General features: G+C 47.7%; 1 protein-coding gene across 3 annotated transcripts in view; it reads left to right on the top strand.

Moving 5' to 3' along the window:
- The first annotated feature begins 469 nt into the window (after window positions 1-469).
- The window catches only part of LOC119963548 (probetacellulin-like), a 72,256-nt gene continuing 53,654 nt past the window's right edge, over window positions 470-19,071 (top strand). For all 3 annotated transcript variants that reach the window (XR_005460121.1, XM_038792846.1, XM_038792845.1), the window contains exon 1: window positions 470-717. Coding sequence is in view for 2 of the 3 variants with exons in the window: in XM_038792846.1 (XP_038648774.1) it covers window positions 681-717 (37 nt within the window). In the remaining variant the exon portion in view is untranslated. The remainder of the gene's footprint in view (window positions 718-19,071) is intronic.

Here is a 19,071-nt window from a genome sequence, read left to right as displayed (position 1 = left end):
CTTTTAAACCTGGATGGACAGAAGTTATTTTCAATGAATGAGTGAAAGCAAAGTTGCCTTTCCACCTGTTTCAGATGTCAGCAGCTTCTAATAACTGACTTACTTCAGGTGCCAACATTTGATGGGGTATTTTTGATTTGGCATTCCTTGACCAGTTTCCTTCCTGACAGGTTTGTCGCCTGGCAAGATTCCTGCTCTCTGCCTTCTAAGGGAGGGCAAATAACTCAGTCACTCACTGGGAAAGCATGAAGTGCTGATACATTGCTAGTTACCTAGCAACATACAGGAGGGGGGATCTCTGTAACATTACACAGTGACACTACCAGCTATTGGAATTTGCAGCAGTCGGCATTGCTCTGGCAAGAACCTATTTATTTATTTATATACGAAAGGGATAGCATTTTGCAACAGCTCATTCTGCAAATTAAGGTCATTGACGCATGCGCCCAGTCAGTCGGTTGTTTGGCATGGAGTGAGAAGGAGTAATGGTGTAGCGAGAGAGAGAGACATGGAAGGTGTGTCTGAGTGAAGGGACTGGAGGGAGGTTGTTTGCAGAGTTCCCCTGTGAAGGCTGACGGCAGGAAAGTGCTGAGACCGGGGAGGAGGTGCTGCTGGACCTGAGCTCAGTACCTGGGGCAGGTGAGGAGCTGCAGACAGAGGCTCTTGCTGCTGCTGGCACCATGTGGAGCTGCACATTGACAGTGTTGCTGGCAACAGGTGAGTGGGGCTGGAGCTGGGAGCTGGGATTAAAGGCACTCCGCAATCTGCCTCAATCCCGAGGCAGGAACAGCCCAGAGGAAGCTGCTGGCTGCAAACTTTGCTGTTTGCTCCCTGTGTGTGTGTGTGTTGGGGAGAGCAGACAGTTGTCTGAGGGCTGCAGTTGTTTCTCTGTTGGCAACAACACCTGATTCTGAAATGTAACCTTCACCCCGGTGCCAGATATTTCCCCTCCTGACAGCGACAGGTTGGGGCAGGACCCATCTGTGTGTGTGAGAGAGACAGGCTGAGACCCACTCTGCACCCAGCAACGCAGGTTCGTTAATGTTTCACTTTCCTGTGTCACTTGTCGCTTTCGTGAAACACTTGTCTCTGAGTCACTGGATTCTGGATTTGAGCACATTCCAGTACTGAGGGAGTGCCGCACTGTCAGAGGGTCAGTACTGAGGGAGTGCTGCACTGTCAGAGGGTCAGTACTGAGGGAGTGCCGCACTGTCAGAGGGTCAGTACTGAGGGAGTGCCGCACTGTGGGAGGGTCAGTACTGAGGGAGTGCCGCACTGTGGGAGGGTCAGTACTGAGGGAGTGCCGCACTGTCAGAGGGTCAGTACTGAGGGAGTGCTGCACTGTCAGAGGGTCAGTACTGAGGGAGTGCCGCACTGTCAGAGGGTCAGTACTGAGGGAGTGCCGCACTGTCAGAGGGTCAGTACTGAGGGAGTGCCGCACTGTCAGAGGGTCAGTACTGAGGGAGTGCCGCACTGTGGTGGGTCAGTACTGAGGGAGTGCCGCACTGTCAGAGGGTCAGTACTGAGGGAGTGCTGCACTGTCAGAGGGTCAGTACTGAGGGAGTGCTGCACTGTCAGAGGGTCAGTACTGAGGGAGTGCCGCACTGTCAGAGGGTCAGTACTGAGGGAGTGCTGCACTGTCAGAGGGTCAGTACTGAGGGAGTGCCGCACTGTCAGAGGGTCAGTACTGAGGGAGTGCTGCACTGTCAGAGGGTCAGTACTGAGGGAGTGCCGCACTGTCAGATGGTCAGTACTGAGGGAGTGCTGCACTGTCAGAGGGTCAGTACTGAGGGAGAGCTGCACTGTCAGAGGGTCAGTACTGAGGGAGTGCCGCACTGTCAGAGGGTCAGTACAGAGGGAGTGCCGCATTGAGGGTCAGTACTGAGGGAGTGCCGCACTGTCAGAGGGTCAGTACTGAGGGAGTGCCGCACTGTCAGAGGGTCAGTACTGAGGGAGTGCCGCACTGTCAGAGGGTCAGTACTGAGGGAGTGCTGCACTGTCAGAGGGTCAGTACTGAGGGAGTGCCGCACTGTCAGAGGGTCAGTACTGAGGGAGTGCCGCACTGTCAGAGGTTCAGTACTGAGGGAGTGCCGCACTGTCAGAGGGTCAGTACTGAGGGAGTGCCGCACTGTTGAGGTGATATGTTCAATCCAGGCTGTCTTCCCTCCCCCAGGTGGGTGTATAATATCCCATGGCATGTGTGGAAGAGCAGGTGAGTTTTCCCTGGTGTCCTCACTGATGTTTGTCTCTCAATCAACACCACAATCTGGGTCATTATCACATTGCTGTTTGTGGAATCTTGCTGTGCTCACACTGTCAGCTGTGTTTCCTCCCTCACAACAGCGGCTACACTCCCAAAATGACTTAATTGGTTGTAAAGAGATGTGTGGTGGTCGTGACAAGTGCTAATTATTGACAACAGGTTTGAGGTTTAAAACAATTTGCAAAGGGAACTTCTCTCCCAACGATGGCCAGTGATTGGACCAGCTGTTGCTATGAGTGAACAATAAAAGATAGATTTATGTTTACTGAGTCCTTCCAGGACCTCCCGGAGCACGTCACGGCCAATTCGGTAAGTTTTGAAAGTGCAGTCGCTGTTATAATGCAGGAAACACAGCAGCCAATTTTGACAGAGCAAGATCCCATTAACCAGACCACCTGTTTTTAGTGATGTTGTTTCAGACATGAATATTAATCAGGAGAACTTGGTTACTCTTTTTTCGAAACTGTGTTTAGATTTTTTGGTCCACTCACACAGGCACCTAGTCTGCTCCTCTGAACATCTCGCCCAACAGCCTATCTGATAGCGCAGCTCACGTCCACAACACCATGTCTCATTTTGCTGGTGATCGAGAGTAGACTGATGGGAAGTAATTGGCTGGCCTGGATTTGGCCTGCTTTGTGTTGACAGGTTACAGCTGGGTAATTTTCCACATTGCCAAATTGACGTCCTTGTCATGTCTGTACGGGAACAGCTTGGCTAAAGGTGCGGCAAGTTCTGGAGCACAAGTGTTAAGTACTATTCCTGGAATATTGCCAGGGTCCAGTGCCTTCAGCCGTTTCTTGATACCTTGTGGGGTGAATCATAGAATCCCTACAGTGCAGAAGGAGGCCATTCGCCCCATCGAGTCCGCACCGACCCTCTGAAAGAGCACCCCCTACCTAGGCCCAACTTCCTGTAACCCCACCTAACCTTTTTTGGACAGTAATTTAACTTGGCCAATCCACCTAACCTGCACATCTTTGGACTGTGGGAGGAAACCGGAGCACCCGGAGGAAACCCACGTAGACACGGGGAGAAAGTGCAAACTCCACACAGTCACCCGAGGTCAGAATGGAACCCGGGTCCCTGGTGCAGTGAGGCAGCAGTGCTAACCACTGTGCCACCATGCCGGCCATAGGTATAAGAATCATGTTGGCCGAAGACTGACATACTGGGGCTTCCAGATGAGGCGGAGATGGATCATTCACTCAGCACTTCCGACTTAAAATGGCTCCTTGCACATCTGCACTGATGTGCTGAGCTCCCCCATCATTGAGGGCAGGGAATATTTTGGAAGCCTCCTCCACGCATTAGTTTAATTGTTCACCACCATCCAAGGCTGGATTCGGCAAAACTGCAGATTTATTGGTTGTGGGATGGCTTTGTTCTGCCTATAAGCAGGACTGCTTCCATTGTTTAGTATGTGTGATCCTGTGTTATAGCTGTGTTTAGTATGTGTGACCCTGTGTTATAGCTGTGTTTAGTATGTGTGACCCTGTGTTATAGCTGTGTTTAGTATGTGTGACCCTGTGTTATAGCTGTGTTTAGTATGTGTGACCCTGTGTTATAGCTGTGTTTAGTATGTGTGACCCTGTGTTATAGCTGTGTTTAGTATGTGTGATCCTGTGTTATAGCTGTGTTTAGTATGTGTGACCCTGTGTTATAGCTGTGTTTAGTATGTGTGATCCTGTGTTATAGCTGTGTTTAGTATGTGTGACCCTGTGTTATAGCTGTGTTTAGTATGTGTGACCCTGTGTTATAGCTGTGTTTAGTATGTGTGACCCTGTGTTATAGCTGTGTTTAGTATGTGTGACCCTGTGTTATAGCTGTGTTTAGTATGTGTGACCCTGTGTTATAGCTGTGTTTAGTATGTGTGACCCTGTGTTATAGCTGTGTTTAGTATGTGTGACCCTGTGTTATAGCTGTGTTTAGTATGTGTGACCCTGTGTTATAGCTGTGGGGTGAGGGATCGGATGATACATGAGGTTACAGATTGTGGTTGCATACAATTCTGCTGCTGCTGATGGCCCACAGCATCTCAATGATGCCCGATGTTGGGTCGGTAGACCTGTTCAAAATCTATCCCACTTGCGCATTTTGAAAAACTTGAGGATAGACAAGTCCCCCGGGCCTGACGGGATATATCCAAGGATTCTATTGGAAGCAAGAAATGAAATTGCAGAGCCGTTGGCAATGATCTTTTCGTCCTCGCTGTCAACAGGGGTGGTACCAGGGGATTGGTGAATGGCGAATGTCGTGCCCCTGTTCAAAAAAGGGAATAGGGATAACCCTGGGAATTACAGGCCAGTTAGTCTTTCTTCGGTGGTAGGCAAAGTAATGGAAAGGGTACTGAGGGATAGGATTTCTGAGCATCTGGAAAGACACTGCTTGATTAGGGATAGTCAGCACGGATTTGTGAGGGGTAGGTCTTGCCTTGCAAGTCTTATTGACTTATTTGAGGAGGTGACCAAGCATGTGGATGAAGGTAAAGCAGTGGATGTAGTGTACATGGATTTTAGTAAGGCATTTGATAAGGTTCCCCATTGTAGGCTTGTGCAGAAAGTAAGGAGGCATGGGATAGTGGGAAATTTGGCCAGTTGGATAACAAACTGGCTAACCGATAGAAGACAGAGAGTGGTGGTGGATGGCAAATATTCAGCCTGGAGCCCAGTTATCAGTGGCGTACCGCAGGGATCAGTTCTGGGTCCTCTGCTGTTTGTGATTTTCATTAACGACTTGGATGAGGGAGTTGAAGGGTGGGTCAGTAAATTTGCAGATGATACGAAGATTGGTAGCATTGTGGATAGTGAGGAGGGCTGTTGTCGGCTTCAAAGAGACATAGATAGGATGCAGAGCTGGGCTGAGAAGTGGCAGATGGAGTTTAACCCTGACAAGTGTGAGGTTGTCCATTTTGGAAGGACAAATATAAATGCGGAATACAGGGTTAACGGTAGGGTTCTTGGCAATGTGGAGGAGCAGAGAGATCTTGGGGTCTATATTCATAGATCTTTGAAAGTTGCCACTCAAGTGGATAGAGCTGTGAAGAAGGCCTATGGTGTGCTAGCGTTCATTAGCAGAGGGATTGAATTTAAGAGCCGTGAGGTGATGATGCAGCTGTACAAAACCTTGGTCAGGCCACATTTGGAGTACTGTGTGCAGTTCTGGTCGCCTCATTTTAGGAAGGATGTGGAAGCTTTGGAAAAGGTGCAAAGGAGATTTACCAGGATGTTGCCTGGAAGGAGAGTAGGTCATATGAGGAAAGGTTGAGGGTGCTAGGCCTTTTCTCATTGGAACGGAGAAGGATGAGGGGAGACTTGATAGAGGTTTATAAGATGATCAGGGGAATAGATAGAGTAGACAGTCAGAGACTTTTTCCCCGGGTGCAACAAACCATTACAAGGGGACATAAATTTAAGATAAATGGTGGAAGATATAGGGGGATGTCAGAGGTAGGTTCTTTACCCAGAGAGTAGTGGGGGCATGGAATGCACTGCCTGTGGAAGTAGTTGAGTCGGAAACGTTGGGGACCTTCAAGCGGCTATTGGATAGGTACATGGATTAGGGTAGAATAATGGAGTGTAGATTAACTTCTTAAGGGCAGCATGGTAGCATTGTGGATAGCACAATTGCTTCACAGCTCCAGGGTCCCAAGTTCGATTCCGGCTTGGGTCATTGTCTGTGTGGAGTCTGCACATCCTCCCCGTGACTGCGTGGGTTTCCTCCGGGTACTCCGGTTTCCTCCCACAGTCCAAAGATGTGCAGGTTGGGTGGATTGGCCATGAAAAATTGCCCTTAGTGTCCAAAATTCTATGATTAGCCTAGGACAAAAGTTCGGCACAACATCGTGGGCCGAAGGGCCTGTTCTGTGCTGTATTTCTCTATCTATCTAAGCACGGTGGTAGTGCCACACAACACATGGAGGGTATCCTCAATGTGAAGACAGGACTTGTCTCTCTATGGACTGTGTGCAGTTGTCGCTCCTCCCGATACTGTTAAGGTAGATCATGTGATGGGTAGATTCTCTTGAATGAAGAAAAGTAGGTTTTTCCCTCTTGCTGGTTCTCTCACTACCTGCCACGGACCCAGCTGGTAGGTATGTCCTTCAGAACACTGGCCAGCTCAGCCAAATGTCCTGCTGCCTCGCCACTCTAGGTACTGGTCTCCAAAGTCTGATACAGAGAACGTTCTGTTCCTTTGCTACACCCAGTACTCCTTCCAAGTGGTGTTCAACATGGCGGAGTGCTGATTCATCAGTTGAGAGAAGGTGGTAGGTGGGAATTAACAGGAGGTTTCATTGCTGATCTGATGCCATGAAACGTCACGGGGTCCAGAGTCAATGTTAAGGACTCCCAGGCCACTTCCTCCTGACTATCTCCCACTGTGCCACACTTCTGAATGGGCCAGTCTTTACCTCGGGATAGTGATGAAGGAGTTTTGCGTGTTGGCTGATGGGTCTGATTGTTAGCATAACTAAGTTGGGCTGTTGTATGTCTAGCCTGTTGGGCAGCTTTGCAAATGGTACATGTTTTAATGGGGCAGGCTGTACAGGGTCAAGCAGTCTGTACATGCCTTGATTCACAACAGGTTAGTATGGAGGTACAGCATGTAATTGGGAAAGCGAATCAAATATTCTATTTATTGAGAGAAATTGATTACAAAAGTAGCGAGCTTATGCCTGTAACTGTCTATAAAAGTTTCTATAAATATGCAAAGAGAAAAAGATTGATAAAACGAATGTCGCCCCTTACAGTCAGAAACGGGGGAATTCATTACGGGGAACAAAGAAATGGCTGAGGAACTAAATTCGAACTTGGCTTCCTTCTTCCCAAAGAAAGACCTGAAAAATGCTGAAGTTCTGAGAAACACATGTTTTAGTCAGGAGCTGAAGGAAATTAGTACTAGTAAAGAAATTATTTGGGGGAAATGGGATTGAAGGTGGATAAATCTCCAGGGCAGGATAAATTTCACCCCAGAGTCCTTGTAGCCCGAGAAATAGTAGATCCATTGGTGGCCATTTTCCACAATTCTTTGGACTCTGGAATGGTTCCTACAGGTTGGAGGGTAACTACTGTAACCTCCGCGATTCAAAAAGCGAGGTAGAGAGAAAACAGGCAATTATAGACCAGAGTTGACCAGGGAGACGGTGGATGTGGTTTATTTAGACTTTCAGAAACTTTTCGAGAAGGTCTCACAGAGCAGATTGCTGTATAAAGTTAAAGTGGATGGGATTATAGGTAGGGTCTTGAGATGGATAGAAAGCTGGTTTACAGACGGGAAGCAAAAAGTTGGAATAAATTATTTTCTGATTGGCAGGCATTGACTAGTGGGGTACCAGGACCTCAACTGCTCACATTATATATTAATGATTTGGACAAGGAAACTAAATGTATTATTTCCAAATTTGCAGATGATCCAAAGTTGGGTGGGAGGGTGAGCTGTGAGGAGGATGCAGAGATGTTTCAGCGGGATTTGGACAGGCTCAGTGAATGGGCACATGCATGGTAGATGCAGAAAAATGTGGATAAATGTGAGGTTATCCGCTTTGGTAGCAAAAATAGAAAGGCAGATTATTACAAATAACTGTTATTTGTTATTTATTTTAATGATTTGGATGAAAAATTTAGGAGGCATGGTTGTAAGTTTGCAGATGACATTAAGATTGGTGGCACAGTGGACGGTGAAGAAGATTATCCAGGATTGTAATTGTATCTTGACCAATTCGGCCAGTAGGCTGCTCAATGGCAGATGGAGTTTAATTTGGATAAATCTGAGGTGATGCATTTTGGTCGATCAAATCAGGGCAGGACCTACTCAGTTAATGGTAGGGTGTTGGGGAGAGTTACAGAACAAAGATCTAGGAGTACAGGTTCATATCTCCTTGAAGGTGGAGTCGCAGGTGGACAGGGTGGTGAAGAAGGCATTCGACACGGTTAGTTTTGTTGGTCAGGACATTGAATACAGGAGTAGCGACGTCTTGCTGAAGTTGTACAAGATATCAGTAAGGCCACACTTGGAACACTGTGTACAGTTCTGGTTACCCTATTATAGAAAGGATATTATTAAACTAGAAGGAGCTGCAGAAAAGATTTACTAGGATGCTACAGGGGTTTGATGGTTTGAGTTATAAGGAGAGGCTGGATAGGCTGGGAATTTTTTCCCTGGAGAGTAGGAGGCTTAGGGGTGACCTTATAGAGGTCTATAAAATAATGAGGGGCATAGATAAGGTAGATAGTCAACATCTTTTCCCAAAGGTAGGGTAGTCTGGAACTAGAGGGCAAAGGTTTAAGGTGAGAGGGGAGAGATACAAAAGGGTCCAGAGGGGCAATGTTTTCACACAGAGGGTGGGGAGTGTCTGGAACGAGCTGCCAGAGGCAGTAGTAGAGGCGGGTACAAATTTGTCTTTTAAAAAGCATTTAGACAGTTATATGGGAAAACTGGGTATGGAGGGAAATGGGCCAAATGCGGGCAAATGGGATTAGTTCAGTGGTAAAACCTGGGCGGCATGGACAAGTTGGGCCGAAGGGCCTGTTTTCATGTTGTAAACCTCTGTGACTATGAATGTTGGTGCAGACCCGATGGGCCAAATGGCCTCCTTCTGCATTATAAGGATTCTATCATTCTCTTGCTTTACTTCATCAGTCTCTGTCAGTGTAACCCACAGTCCTCCCTCATGTATTTATTTAACTTTCCTGTAAATGCATCATTTTATTTTTATTCTTTACAGCAGTGTGATCTGAAAAGAGTGACTTTCTGGGTCACTTCAAAGGTCAGTCAGTCATCACCTTTGTTGTGCTCTTGTCTGGGCGGTTGTAGAATGAGTTGTGACTGAATTACTTACTTTCTCCTCTAAACTCTGATATGGAGGTTAATTCTGATGACAAAGAAAATTACAGCACAGGAACAGGCCCTTCGGCCCTCCCAGCCTGCGCCGATCCAGATCCTTTATCTAAACCTGTTGCCTATTTTCCAAGGTCTACTTCCCTCTGTTCCCGCCCATTCATATACCTGTCTAGATGCTTCTTAAATGATGCTATCGTGCCCGCCTCCACCACCTCCGCTGGTAAAGCGTTCCAGGCACCCACCACCCTCGGCGTAAAAAACTTTCCACGCACATCTCCCTTAAACTTTCCCCCTCTCACCTTGAAATCGTGACCCCTTGTAACTGACACCCCCACTCTTGGGAAAAGCTTGTTGCTGTCCACCCTGTCCATACCTCTCATAATTTTGTAGACCTCAATCAGGTCCCCCCTCAACCTCTGTCTTTCCAACGAAAACAATCCTAATCTACTCAACCTTTCTTCATAGCTAGCACCTTCCATACCAGGCAACATCCTGGTGAACCTCCTCTGCACCCTCTCCAAGGCATCCACATCATTCTGGTAATGTGGCGACCAGAACTGCACGCAGTATTCCAAATGTGGCCGAACCAAAGTCCTATACAACTGTAACATGACCTGCCAACTCTTGTACTCAAATACCCCGTCCGATGAAGGTAAGCATGCTGTATGCCTTCTTGACCACTCTATCAACCTGCGTTGCCACCTTCAGGGTACAATGGACCTGAACTCCCAGATCTCTCTGCACATCAATTTTCCACAAGACCCTTCCATTGACCATATAGTCCGCTCTTCAATTTGATCTTCCAAAATGCATCACCTCGCATTTGCCTAGATTGAACTCCATCTGCCATTTCTCTGCCCAACTCTCTAATCTATCTATATTTTTGTTGTATTCTCTGACAGTCCTCCTCGCTATCTGCAACTCCACCAATCTTAGTATCATCTGCAAACTTGCTAATCAGACCACCTATACCTTCCTCCAGGTCATTTATGTAGATCACAAACAACAGTGGTCCGAGCACGGATCCCTGTGGAACACCACTAGTCACCCTTCTCCATTTTGAGACACTCCCTTCCACCACTACTCTCTGTCTCCTGTTGCCCAGCCATCTTTATCCATCTAGCTAGTATACCCTGAACCCCATACGACTTCACTTTTTCCATCAACCTGCCATGGGAAACCTTCTCAAACGCCTTACTGAAGTCCATGTATACGACATCTACAGTCCTTCCCTCATCAATTAACTTTGTCACTTCCTCAAAGAATTCTATTAGGTTTGTAAGACATGACCTTCCCTGCACAAAACCATGCTGCCTATCACTGATAAGTCTATTTTCTTCCAGATGTGAATAGATCCTATCCCTCAGTATCTTCTCCAACAGTTTGCCTACCACTGACGTCAAGCTCGCAGGTCTATAATTCCCTGGATTATCCCTGCTACCCTTCTTAAACAAAGGGACAACATTAGCAATTCTCCAGTCCTCCGGGACCTCACCCGTGCTCAAGGATGCTGCAAAGATATCTGTTAAGGCCCCAGCTATTTCGACCCTCGCTTCCCTCAGTAACCTGGGATAGATCCCATCCGGTCCTGGGGACGTGTCCACCTTAATGTCTTTTAGAATACCCAAAACTTCCCCCTTCCGTATGACAACTTGACAGAGAGTATTTAAACATCCATCCCTAGCCTCAACATCCGTCTTGTCCCTCTCCTTTGTGAATACCGATGCAAAGTACTCATTAAGAATCTCACCCATTTCCTCTGAGTCCACGCAAAATTTCCTCTTTTGTCTTTAAGTGGGCCAATCCTTTCTCTAGTTACCCTCTTGTTCCTTGCATATGAATAAAATGCTTTGGGATTTTCCTTAACCCTGTTAGCCAAAGATATTTCATGACCCCTTTTAGTCCTCTTTATTGCGCGTTTGAGATTCGTCCTACTTTCCCGATATTCCTCCAAAGCTTCATCAGTTTTGAGTTGCCTCGATCCTATGTATGCTTCCTTTTTCATCTTAGCTAGTCTCACAATTCCACCCGTCATCCATGGTTCCCTAATCTTGCCATTTCTATCTTTCATTTTCACAGGAACATGTCTGTCCTGCACTCTAATCAACCTTTCCTTAAAAGACTCCCACATTTTAAATGTGGATTTACCCTTAAACAGCTGCTCCCAATCCACATTCCCTAGCTCCTGCCGAATTTTGTTATACTCTGCCTTTCCCCAATTTAGTACTCTTCCTTTCGGACCCCTCCTGTCCTTGTCCATGAGTATTCTAAAACTTACGGAATTGTGATCGCTATTCCCAAAGTAATCACTGACTGAAACATCAACCACCTGGCCGGGATCATTCCCCAATACCAGGTCCAGTATGGCCCCTTCCCGAGTTGGACTATTTACATACTGCTCTAAACAAACTCTCCTGGATGCTCCTTACAAACTCTGCTCCATCTACGCCTCCAACACTACACGAATCCCATTCAATGTTGGGGAAGTTAAAATCTCCCATCACAACCACCCTATTGCTCCTACATTTTTCTATAATCTGTCTGCATATTTGTACCTCTACTTCATGCTCGCTTTTGGGAGGCCTGTAGTAAAGTCCCAACAATGTTGCTGCACCCTTCCTATTTCTTAGCTCTATCCATATTGCCTCAGTGCTCGAATCCTCCATCGTGCCCTCCTTAATCACAGCTGTGATATCATCTCTGACGAGTAATGCAACTCCTCCACCCCTTCTACCTCCCTCTCTATCCCTCCTGAAGCATCTATACCCTGGGATATTTAGTTGCCAGTCCTGCCCTTCCCTCAACCAAGTCTCAGTAATACCAATAACATCATATTCCCAGGTACTGATCCAAGCCCTAAGTTCATCTGCCTTACCTGCTTACCTGTCTTTCGTCTTGACTCCAATGCAAAATTTAGTTGAAGCAGAGACCTTTTGTTTAATACTGTACACCCTCTCCCGAGTGATAATTCCATTTAAATTTATGATTTTGACATAAACGAGCTTGAAGCCAAAAAGTGTTGGTTGTTATTTGAGCTCCCCCAATACTCTTACCGTTATTCCTAATTTCAACAAAATCCTGTCCACCACACCCTCACTGACCTACCGGTTAAGCAATGCCTCACTTTTACCGTTTTCGTTGTTTTGGGGCCAGCATTTATTACCCACTCCTAATTACCCTTGAGAAGGTGGTGGTGAGCTGTCTTCTTGAACCGCTGCAGTCCCTGAGGTGTAGGTACACCCACAGTGCTGTTAGGAAGGGAGTTGCAGGATTGTGACCCAGCGATAGTGAGGGAACAGCCAATATAGTTCCAAGTCAAGATGATGTGTGGCTCGGGGTAAAACCTGCAGATGACGATGTTCCCAAGCATCTGTTGTCCTTGACCTTCTAGGTGGTCACCGATTTTAGAAGTGTTGTCTAAGGCGCCTTGGCAAGTTGCTGCTTTCCATCTTGTAGACGGTACACACTGTTGCTGCTGTGCACCAGTGTTGGAGAGAGTACATGAGTAAACGTTCATATACAGTAAACTTTGTGTTACTCTGCATTCAACCAATCATCAGAATTCTCATGTTATACTTTGCCTTCATGTACTGTTGGGGTTTAGAAGTAAAAAAGTAAAAGGAATACAGTTCTTTATTTCATGAATAGGTGCCTATTAGTTCAGGCTTGGAGCTATGGCTGTTCCCCCTGCTAAATGGAACTTTCCACTAAGATGTTTATTCACATTCACCTGTTCTGCTAATTTTGCCACTCATTCTTAAACTTTTCATATACCATATCACAAACTGTTATTTTCTAAAAGCTGAAACAACTTTGCAGTCTTGAGAATCATGGTCTCCTGATAGCAGTGGCCAAGGTGACTGACATATTTAAAAAGCATCCCTAACCATGAAGACCAGACGGGGTTCGTGAAGGGACGCCAACTTAACACAAATGTCCGGAGATTGTTAAATGTGATTATGATGCCAGCAGTGGAAGGGGAGGCGGAGATAGTGGTAGCGTTGGACGCGGAGAAGGCATTTGACAGGGTGGAGTGGGAATACTTGTGGGAGACGTTGGAAAGGTTTGGGTTTGGGGAGGGATTTATCAAGTGGGTAAAACTGCTCTATTCAGCTCCGATGGCAAGTGTGGTAACAAACGGGAGGAGGTCAGAATATTTTGGGCTCCATCGAGGTACTAGGCAGGGATGTCCCCTATCCCCCTTACTCTTTGCATTAGCGATTGAGCCGTTGGCGATGGCACTGAGGGGTTCAGGGGGGTGGAGAGGACTGACAAGGGGAGGGGAGGAACATCGGGTCTCGCTCTATGCGGATGATTTGTTGTTGTATGTGGCAGACCCGGAGGGGGGAATGCCGGAGGTAATGGGGATACTAGCGGAGTTCGGGGACTTTTCGGGGTATAAATTAAATCTGGGGAAAAGTGAGGTCTTTGTAATACACCTGGGAGACCAAGGGGAGGGAATTGGGAGGCTCCCCTTCAAAAGAGCAGTTAAAAGTTTTAGGTATTTGGGGGTGCAGGTGGCAAAGAACTGGGGGACCCTCCACAAGTTGAACTTTTCCAGACTGGTGGAACAGATGGAGGAGGAGTTTAAGAGGTGGGACATGGTGCCGCTGTCGCTGGCAGGGAGGGTGCAGTCAGTTAAAATGACGGTCCTCCCGAGGTTCTTGTTTTTGTTCCAGTGTCTGCCCATCTTCCTCCCCAGGGCCTTTTTCAAGAAGGTAACGAGTAGTATCATGGGGTATGTGTGGGCACATGGCACCCCGAGAGTTAGAAGGGTCTTTTTGGAGCGGAGTAGGGATAGTGGAGGGCTGGCGTTACCCAACCTTTCAGGATATTACTGGGCGGCAAATACATCGATGGTACGAAAGTGGATGATGGAAGGGGAGGGGGCAGCCTGGAAGCGCATGGAGAGGGCGTCCTGCGGCAACATAGGCTTAGGGGCACTGGTAACGGCACCATGGCCGCTCCCTCCCACGAGGTACACCACGAGCCCGGTGGTGGCGGCCACCCTCAAGATCTGGGGGCAGTGGAGGCGACACAGGGGGGAAGTGGGAGGTCTGATAGGGGCACCACTAAGAGGGAACCACAGATTTGCGCCGGGAAACACAGGAGGGGGATTCCAGAGCTGGCAGAGGGCGGGTATTAGACAACTGAGGGACTTGTTTATAGAGGGGAGGTTTGCGAGCCTGGGAGAGCTGGAGGAGAAATTTGGGCTCCCCCCGGGGAACACGTTCAGGTACCTCCAAGTGAAGGCATTTGCCAGACGACAGGTAGAGGGGTTCCCCGCGCTCCCCGACAGGGGGGTGAGTGATAGGGTGCTATCAGGGGTCTGGGTCGGGGAGGGGAAGATCTCGGACATCTATAAGATTATGCAGGAGGTGGAGGAGGTACCAGTAGTGGAGCTGAAAGATAAGTGGGAGTTAGAGCTGGGGGAACAGATAGAGGACGGGACATGGGCAGATGCCCTGGAGAGGGTCAACTCGTCGTCGTCATGTGCGAGACTAAGTCTCATTCAATTTAAGGTACTGCATAGAGCCCACATGACGGGGACAAGGATGAGTCGGTTTTTCGGGGGTGAAGACAGGTGTATTAGATGTTCGGGAAGCCCTGCGAATCATGCACATATGTTTTGGGCATGTCCGGCACTGGAGGAGTTCTGGAAGGGGGTGGCAGGGACGGTGTCGAGAGTGGTGGGGTCCAGGGTCAAGCCAGGATGGGGACTTGCGATCTTCGGGGTTGGGGTGGAACCGGGGGTACAGGAGGCGAGGGAGGCTGGAATATTAGCCTTTGCGTCCTTGGTGGCTCGGAGGAGGATCTTGATTCAGTGGAGGGACGAAAGGCCTCCGAGTGTTAACACCTGGTTAAACGACATGGCAAACTTCATCCAATTGGAAAGGATCAAATTCGCCCTGAGAGGGTCGGTGCAGGGGTTTCTCAGGCGATGGCAACCTTTCCTAGACCTCTTGAATCAGAGATAGAAACTGAGGCCGTGACAGCAGCAACCCGGGAGGGGAGGGAGGGGGGGGGGAGGGGGGGACAAAGACGAAGGAAGCACGGTAGCGGTGGTGGCACGGGCAAGGCCTGCCCGAGGACACTGCCAGAAATGATAAGGTGGTCTGACTGTCGGTTCGCCGGCGGGGGGGGGGGGGGGGGGGGGGGGGTGAGGGGGACGCGCGAGTAGGGGGGGGGGGGGGACTTTTTTCTTTTTTTTGTTAAGTAGGGGGGTTTGACTTTGTTTTGTTATAATTTCAATGTAAATGTAGGGGGGGTTAAAATGTTTGTATTTTGAAAAATTTCTTCAATAAAAATTATTTAAAAAAAAAAAAAAGCATCCCTAAGAAAATGCCTCTTGGAAGTACCCTTTTGTAACTTTAGGGGCGGGATGTTCCACCCCCTCCGCGGCATGTTCTGCAGCGCTGGTGGGCGGCTTGCTGGCGTTCGGTTCTTCTGGGGGTTTCCTGTTAAGTGTACCCATCACCGCCACCAAACCCGGGGCGGGGGTGCGTCGTCGGCTGGACCGTAAGGTCCCACCAGCGTGAACAACCAGAAAATGCCACCCGAGAGATCTCGCCTGCCATCCACCCAATCACAGACCTACCCAGTCCTGCTACATCTCTAATGTTTCCGGTTCTGATGAAAGGTCACACATTCTGTTTCTCTCCCCTCGGACGCTGCTACCCTTTGCTGAGTTTTTCCAGCATTTTCTGTTTATATTGCAGATTTCCAGCATCTGCAGTATTCTGACTTTGCTACAAGAACAATTCCCCACCTACTGGAGTGAGACTCTGTGATCTCCTCCCCCACCCATTGGGCTTCCAAGGCTGAGCAGGTCAGGACCTGAAATCACCTCATTAAAAAGGCTCTTTGTGATGTCTGAAGAGATAGTGGTATTGTCCCTGGATTAGTGATCCACAGTGAAGCTCTGATGAAATTTGAATTCAACAAATATCTGGAATTAAAAGTCTAATGATGGTCATGAAACCATTGTAGATTGTCACAGAAGCCCATCTGATTTGCTAATATCCTTCAGGGCAGGAAATCTGGCCCCAGACCCCCCGGCAATATGGTTGACTATTAACTGCGCTCTGAAATGGCCCAGCAAACCATGCAGTTCAAGGACAATGGGGATGGGCAATAACTAGCCCAGGTCATCGATGCCCACATCCCAGAAAAGAAATTCAAAAAATTAATTGCCAACTTTTTTTAATTGGCTAAGACAGAATGAATATGCATTTGGTAATTTCACAATCGCCAGTAGGTTCAACGGAGAACCTGATGTGAGTCGGGTCTTGCTGAGGTTAACAGTAGAGAATCAGAACTCATTTCTGATGATCTGCAGATTTCTGTATTTTCTCACAAACAGTTCATGCCTGTTTTTTAGTGCCAGCAATCTCTGGCTAATTGGTTGCCTAGAGTAATTATACTCATTGACGTGATTGATAATTAACTAGCTATTGAATAATTAACCCAGTCAGCTATATGTTTTTGAGGCTGGGGGAAGTAATGTTACTGCCAGGTTCAGTTCTCGAGAGACAGCGTAAACATTTGAATTCCCCCCTCCCTCCCAAATAAGGTCCAGGAATAAATAAAAGTTGTCAAAGACTTGGGTTTACTCTGTGTGGAAGGTGGTCATGGGCTGAAGACCCACTCCAGAGATTCAATTGAATAATCTCAGCCGATTTTCCCAGCACAATACTGCGGGAGTGTGGCATTGCTGGAGGTGGGACGTTTTGGATGAGATGTTAAACCGAGACCTGTCTGCCCTCTCGGGTGGATGTGCAATACCTCACGGCGCGATATGAAAATCGCTTATTGTCACGAGTAGGCTTCAATGAAGTTACTGTGAAAAGCCCTTAGTCGCCACATTCTGGCGCCTGTCCGGGGAGGCTGGTACGGGAATCGAACCGTGCTGCTGGCCTGCTTGGTCTGCTTTAAAAGCCAGCGATTTAGCCCAGTGAGCTAAACCAGCCCCTGGGTGGAAGGCAGATGGGAGAAGGGGGTGGTATTGAGGGAGCGGGGGCGGGGGGTGGTTGTTTCTAATGCTGTTTGGCTGTTCTTCTGCTTTTGTTTGTTTGTTTCTATGAAAATGCCTTGAATGAAATATTTTTAAAAAAAGGTTAACATGCAGGTTAAGTCGACAGTTATAAAGGCAAATGAAAGGACGACAGGGCTAGAATACAAGAGCAGGTATGTACAGTTGAGGCTGTATAAGTCTCTGGTCAGACCCCATTTGGAGCAAAGAAGCTCAGTGGGGGTCCTCCCTGTGTCCTGGTCAATATTCACCCGCAGACTGACCCACTAACACAAATTATCCAGCAACTATCACATAGGTGTCTGTGGGAGCTTAATCAGCTGCTACATTTCTAACTCTGCAAAAATGACTACACTTGAAAAGCACTTAATTGGCATAAAATGATGAAGCTGTTTGATAGGTGGGCATTGGGAAGATATTTCCAATTGTGGGGGAGACCTGAGACTTTAAGAACAGGATAGTTATTAATATGTTGAACACATGGTAGTTGGAACAAGGTCATTTTAAGAGTTCGATCACATGACGTACTGATTTAGATTTATTGGCACGTGTACCAAGGTACAGTGAAAAGTATTGTTCTGTGTGCAGTTCAGGCAGATCATTCCATGTATTTAAAAAAAAAGTTAGTGTACCCAATTGATCTTTCCAATTAAGGGGCAATTTAGCATGGCCAATCCACCTACCCTGCACATCTTTGGGTTGTGGGGGTGAAACCCATTCAGACACGGGGCGAATGTGCAAACTCAACACAGTGGGTGAAGCATACAGGAGTGTAGTACTACTCGGTAAAGGCGATATGTGGAGAGTTCAGTTCAGTCTGGAAGAGGGTCTTTCAGGAGTCTGGTAACAGCAGGAAGGAGCTGTTTTTGAATCTGTTAGTGCATGTTCCAGACTTTTGTATCTCCTGCCCAATGGAAGAGTGAGTAAGCCGGGTGGGAGGGGTATTTAAATATGCTGCCCGCTTTCCCAAGGCAGTGGGAGATGTAGACAGTCAATGGATGGGAGGCACGTTCGTGTGATGGACTGGGCGGTGTTCACGACTCTCTGAAGTTTCTTATGGCCTTGTGCCGAGCAGTTGCCATACCAGGCTGTGATGCAGCCAGATAGAAAACTTTCTATGGTGCATCTGTAAAAATTGATGAGTCATTGTGGACGTGCCGAATTTCCTTCGCTTCCTGAGGAAGTATAGACGCTGTTGTTCTTTCTTGGTCATAGCGACGACGTGGGTGGACCAGGACAGATTGTTGGTGATGTGCACACCTAGGAATTTGAAGCTGTCAACCATCTCCACCTTGGCTCCGTTGATACAGACAGGGGCGTGTACGACACTGCACTTCCTGAAGTTCAGCTCCTTAGTTTTGCTGGCTTTCAGGGAGAGATTGTTGTCGTTACACTATGCCACTAGGTTCTCTATCACCCTCCTGTACACTGACTTATCATTGTTTGAGATCTGACCCTCAACAGTTGAGTCATCAGCAAGCCTATAGATGGAGTTGGAGTCAAATTTTGCCACACAGTCGTGTGTGTGTGTAGGGCATATAGTAGGGGTCTAAGCATGCAGTCTTGTGGAGCTTGGTTTGAGGACTATCGTGGAGGAGGTGTTGTTGTTTATCCTTTCTGATTGTGGTCCATGTTTCAGGGAAGTTGAGGATCCCGTTGCAGAGGGAGGAGCCAAGTCCTTGGCAGTTTGGATATGAGCTTGTCTGGGATTATGGTGATGAAGGCGGAGCTGCAGTCAATAAATAGGAGTCTGGTGTAGGAGTCCTTGTTGTCGAAATGCTCCAGGGATGAGTATAGGGCCAGGGAGATGGTTAACCTGATTAACCATGATTAAAGTCTTTTAGTGGGGCACTGCGAGGCATAAGAGAGACCTCAGTCAAGATAAAGAATAAGGACAAAAGCCAAGAAAGATGCCTAAAGACTGGGACAGTGCTGT

Source organism: Scyliorhinus canicula, chromosome 3 (assembly GCF_902713615.1).
Source record: "Scyliorhinus canicula chromosome 3, sScyCan1.1, whole genome shotgun sequence".
NCBI lineage: Eukaryota > Metazoa > Chordata > Chondrichthyes > Carcharhiniformes > Scyliorhinidae > Scyliorhinus > Scyliorhinus canicula.
Note: the sequence above shows the minus strand (reverse complement) of the source record. Positions and strands in the feature narration are given on the sequence as shown.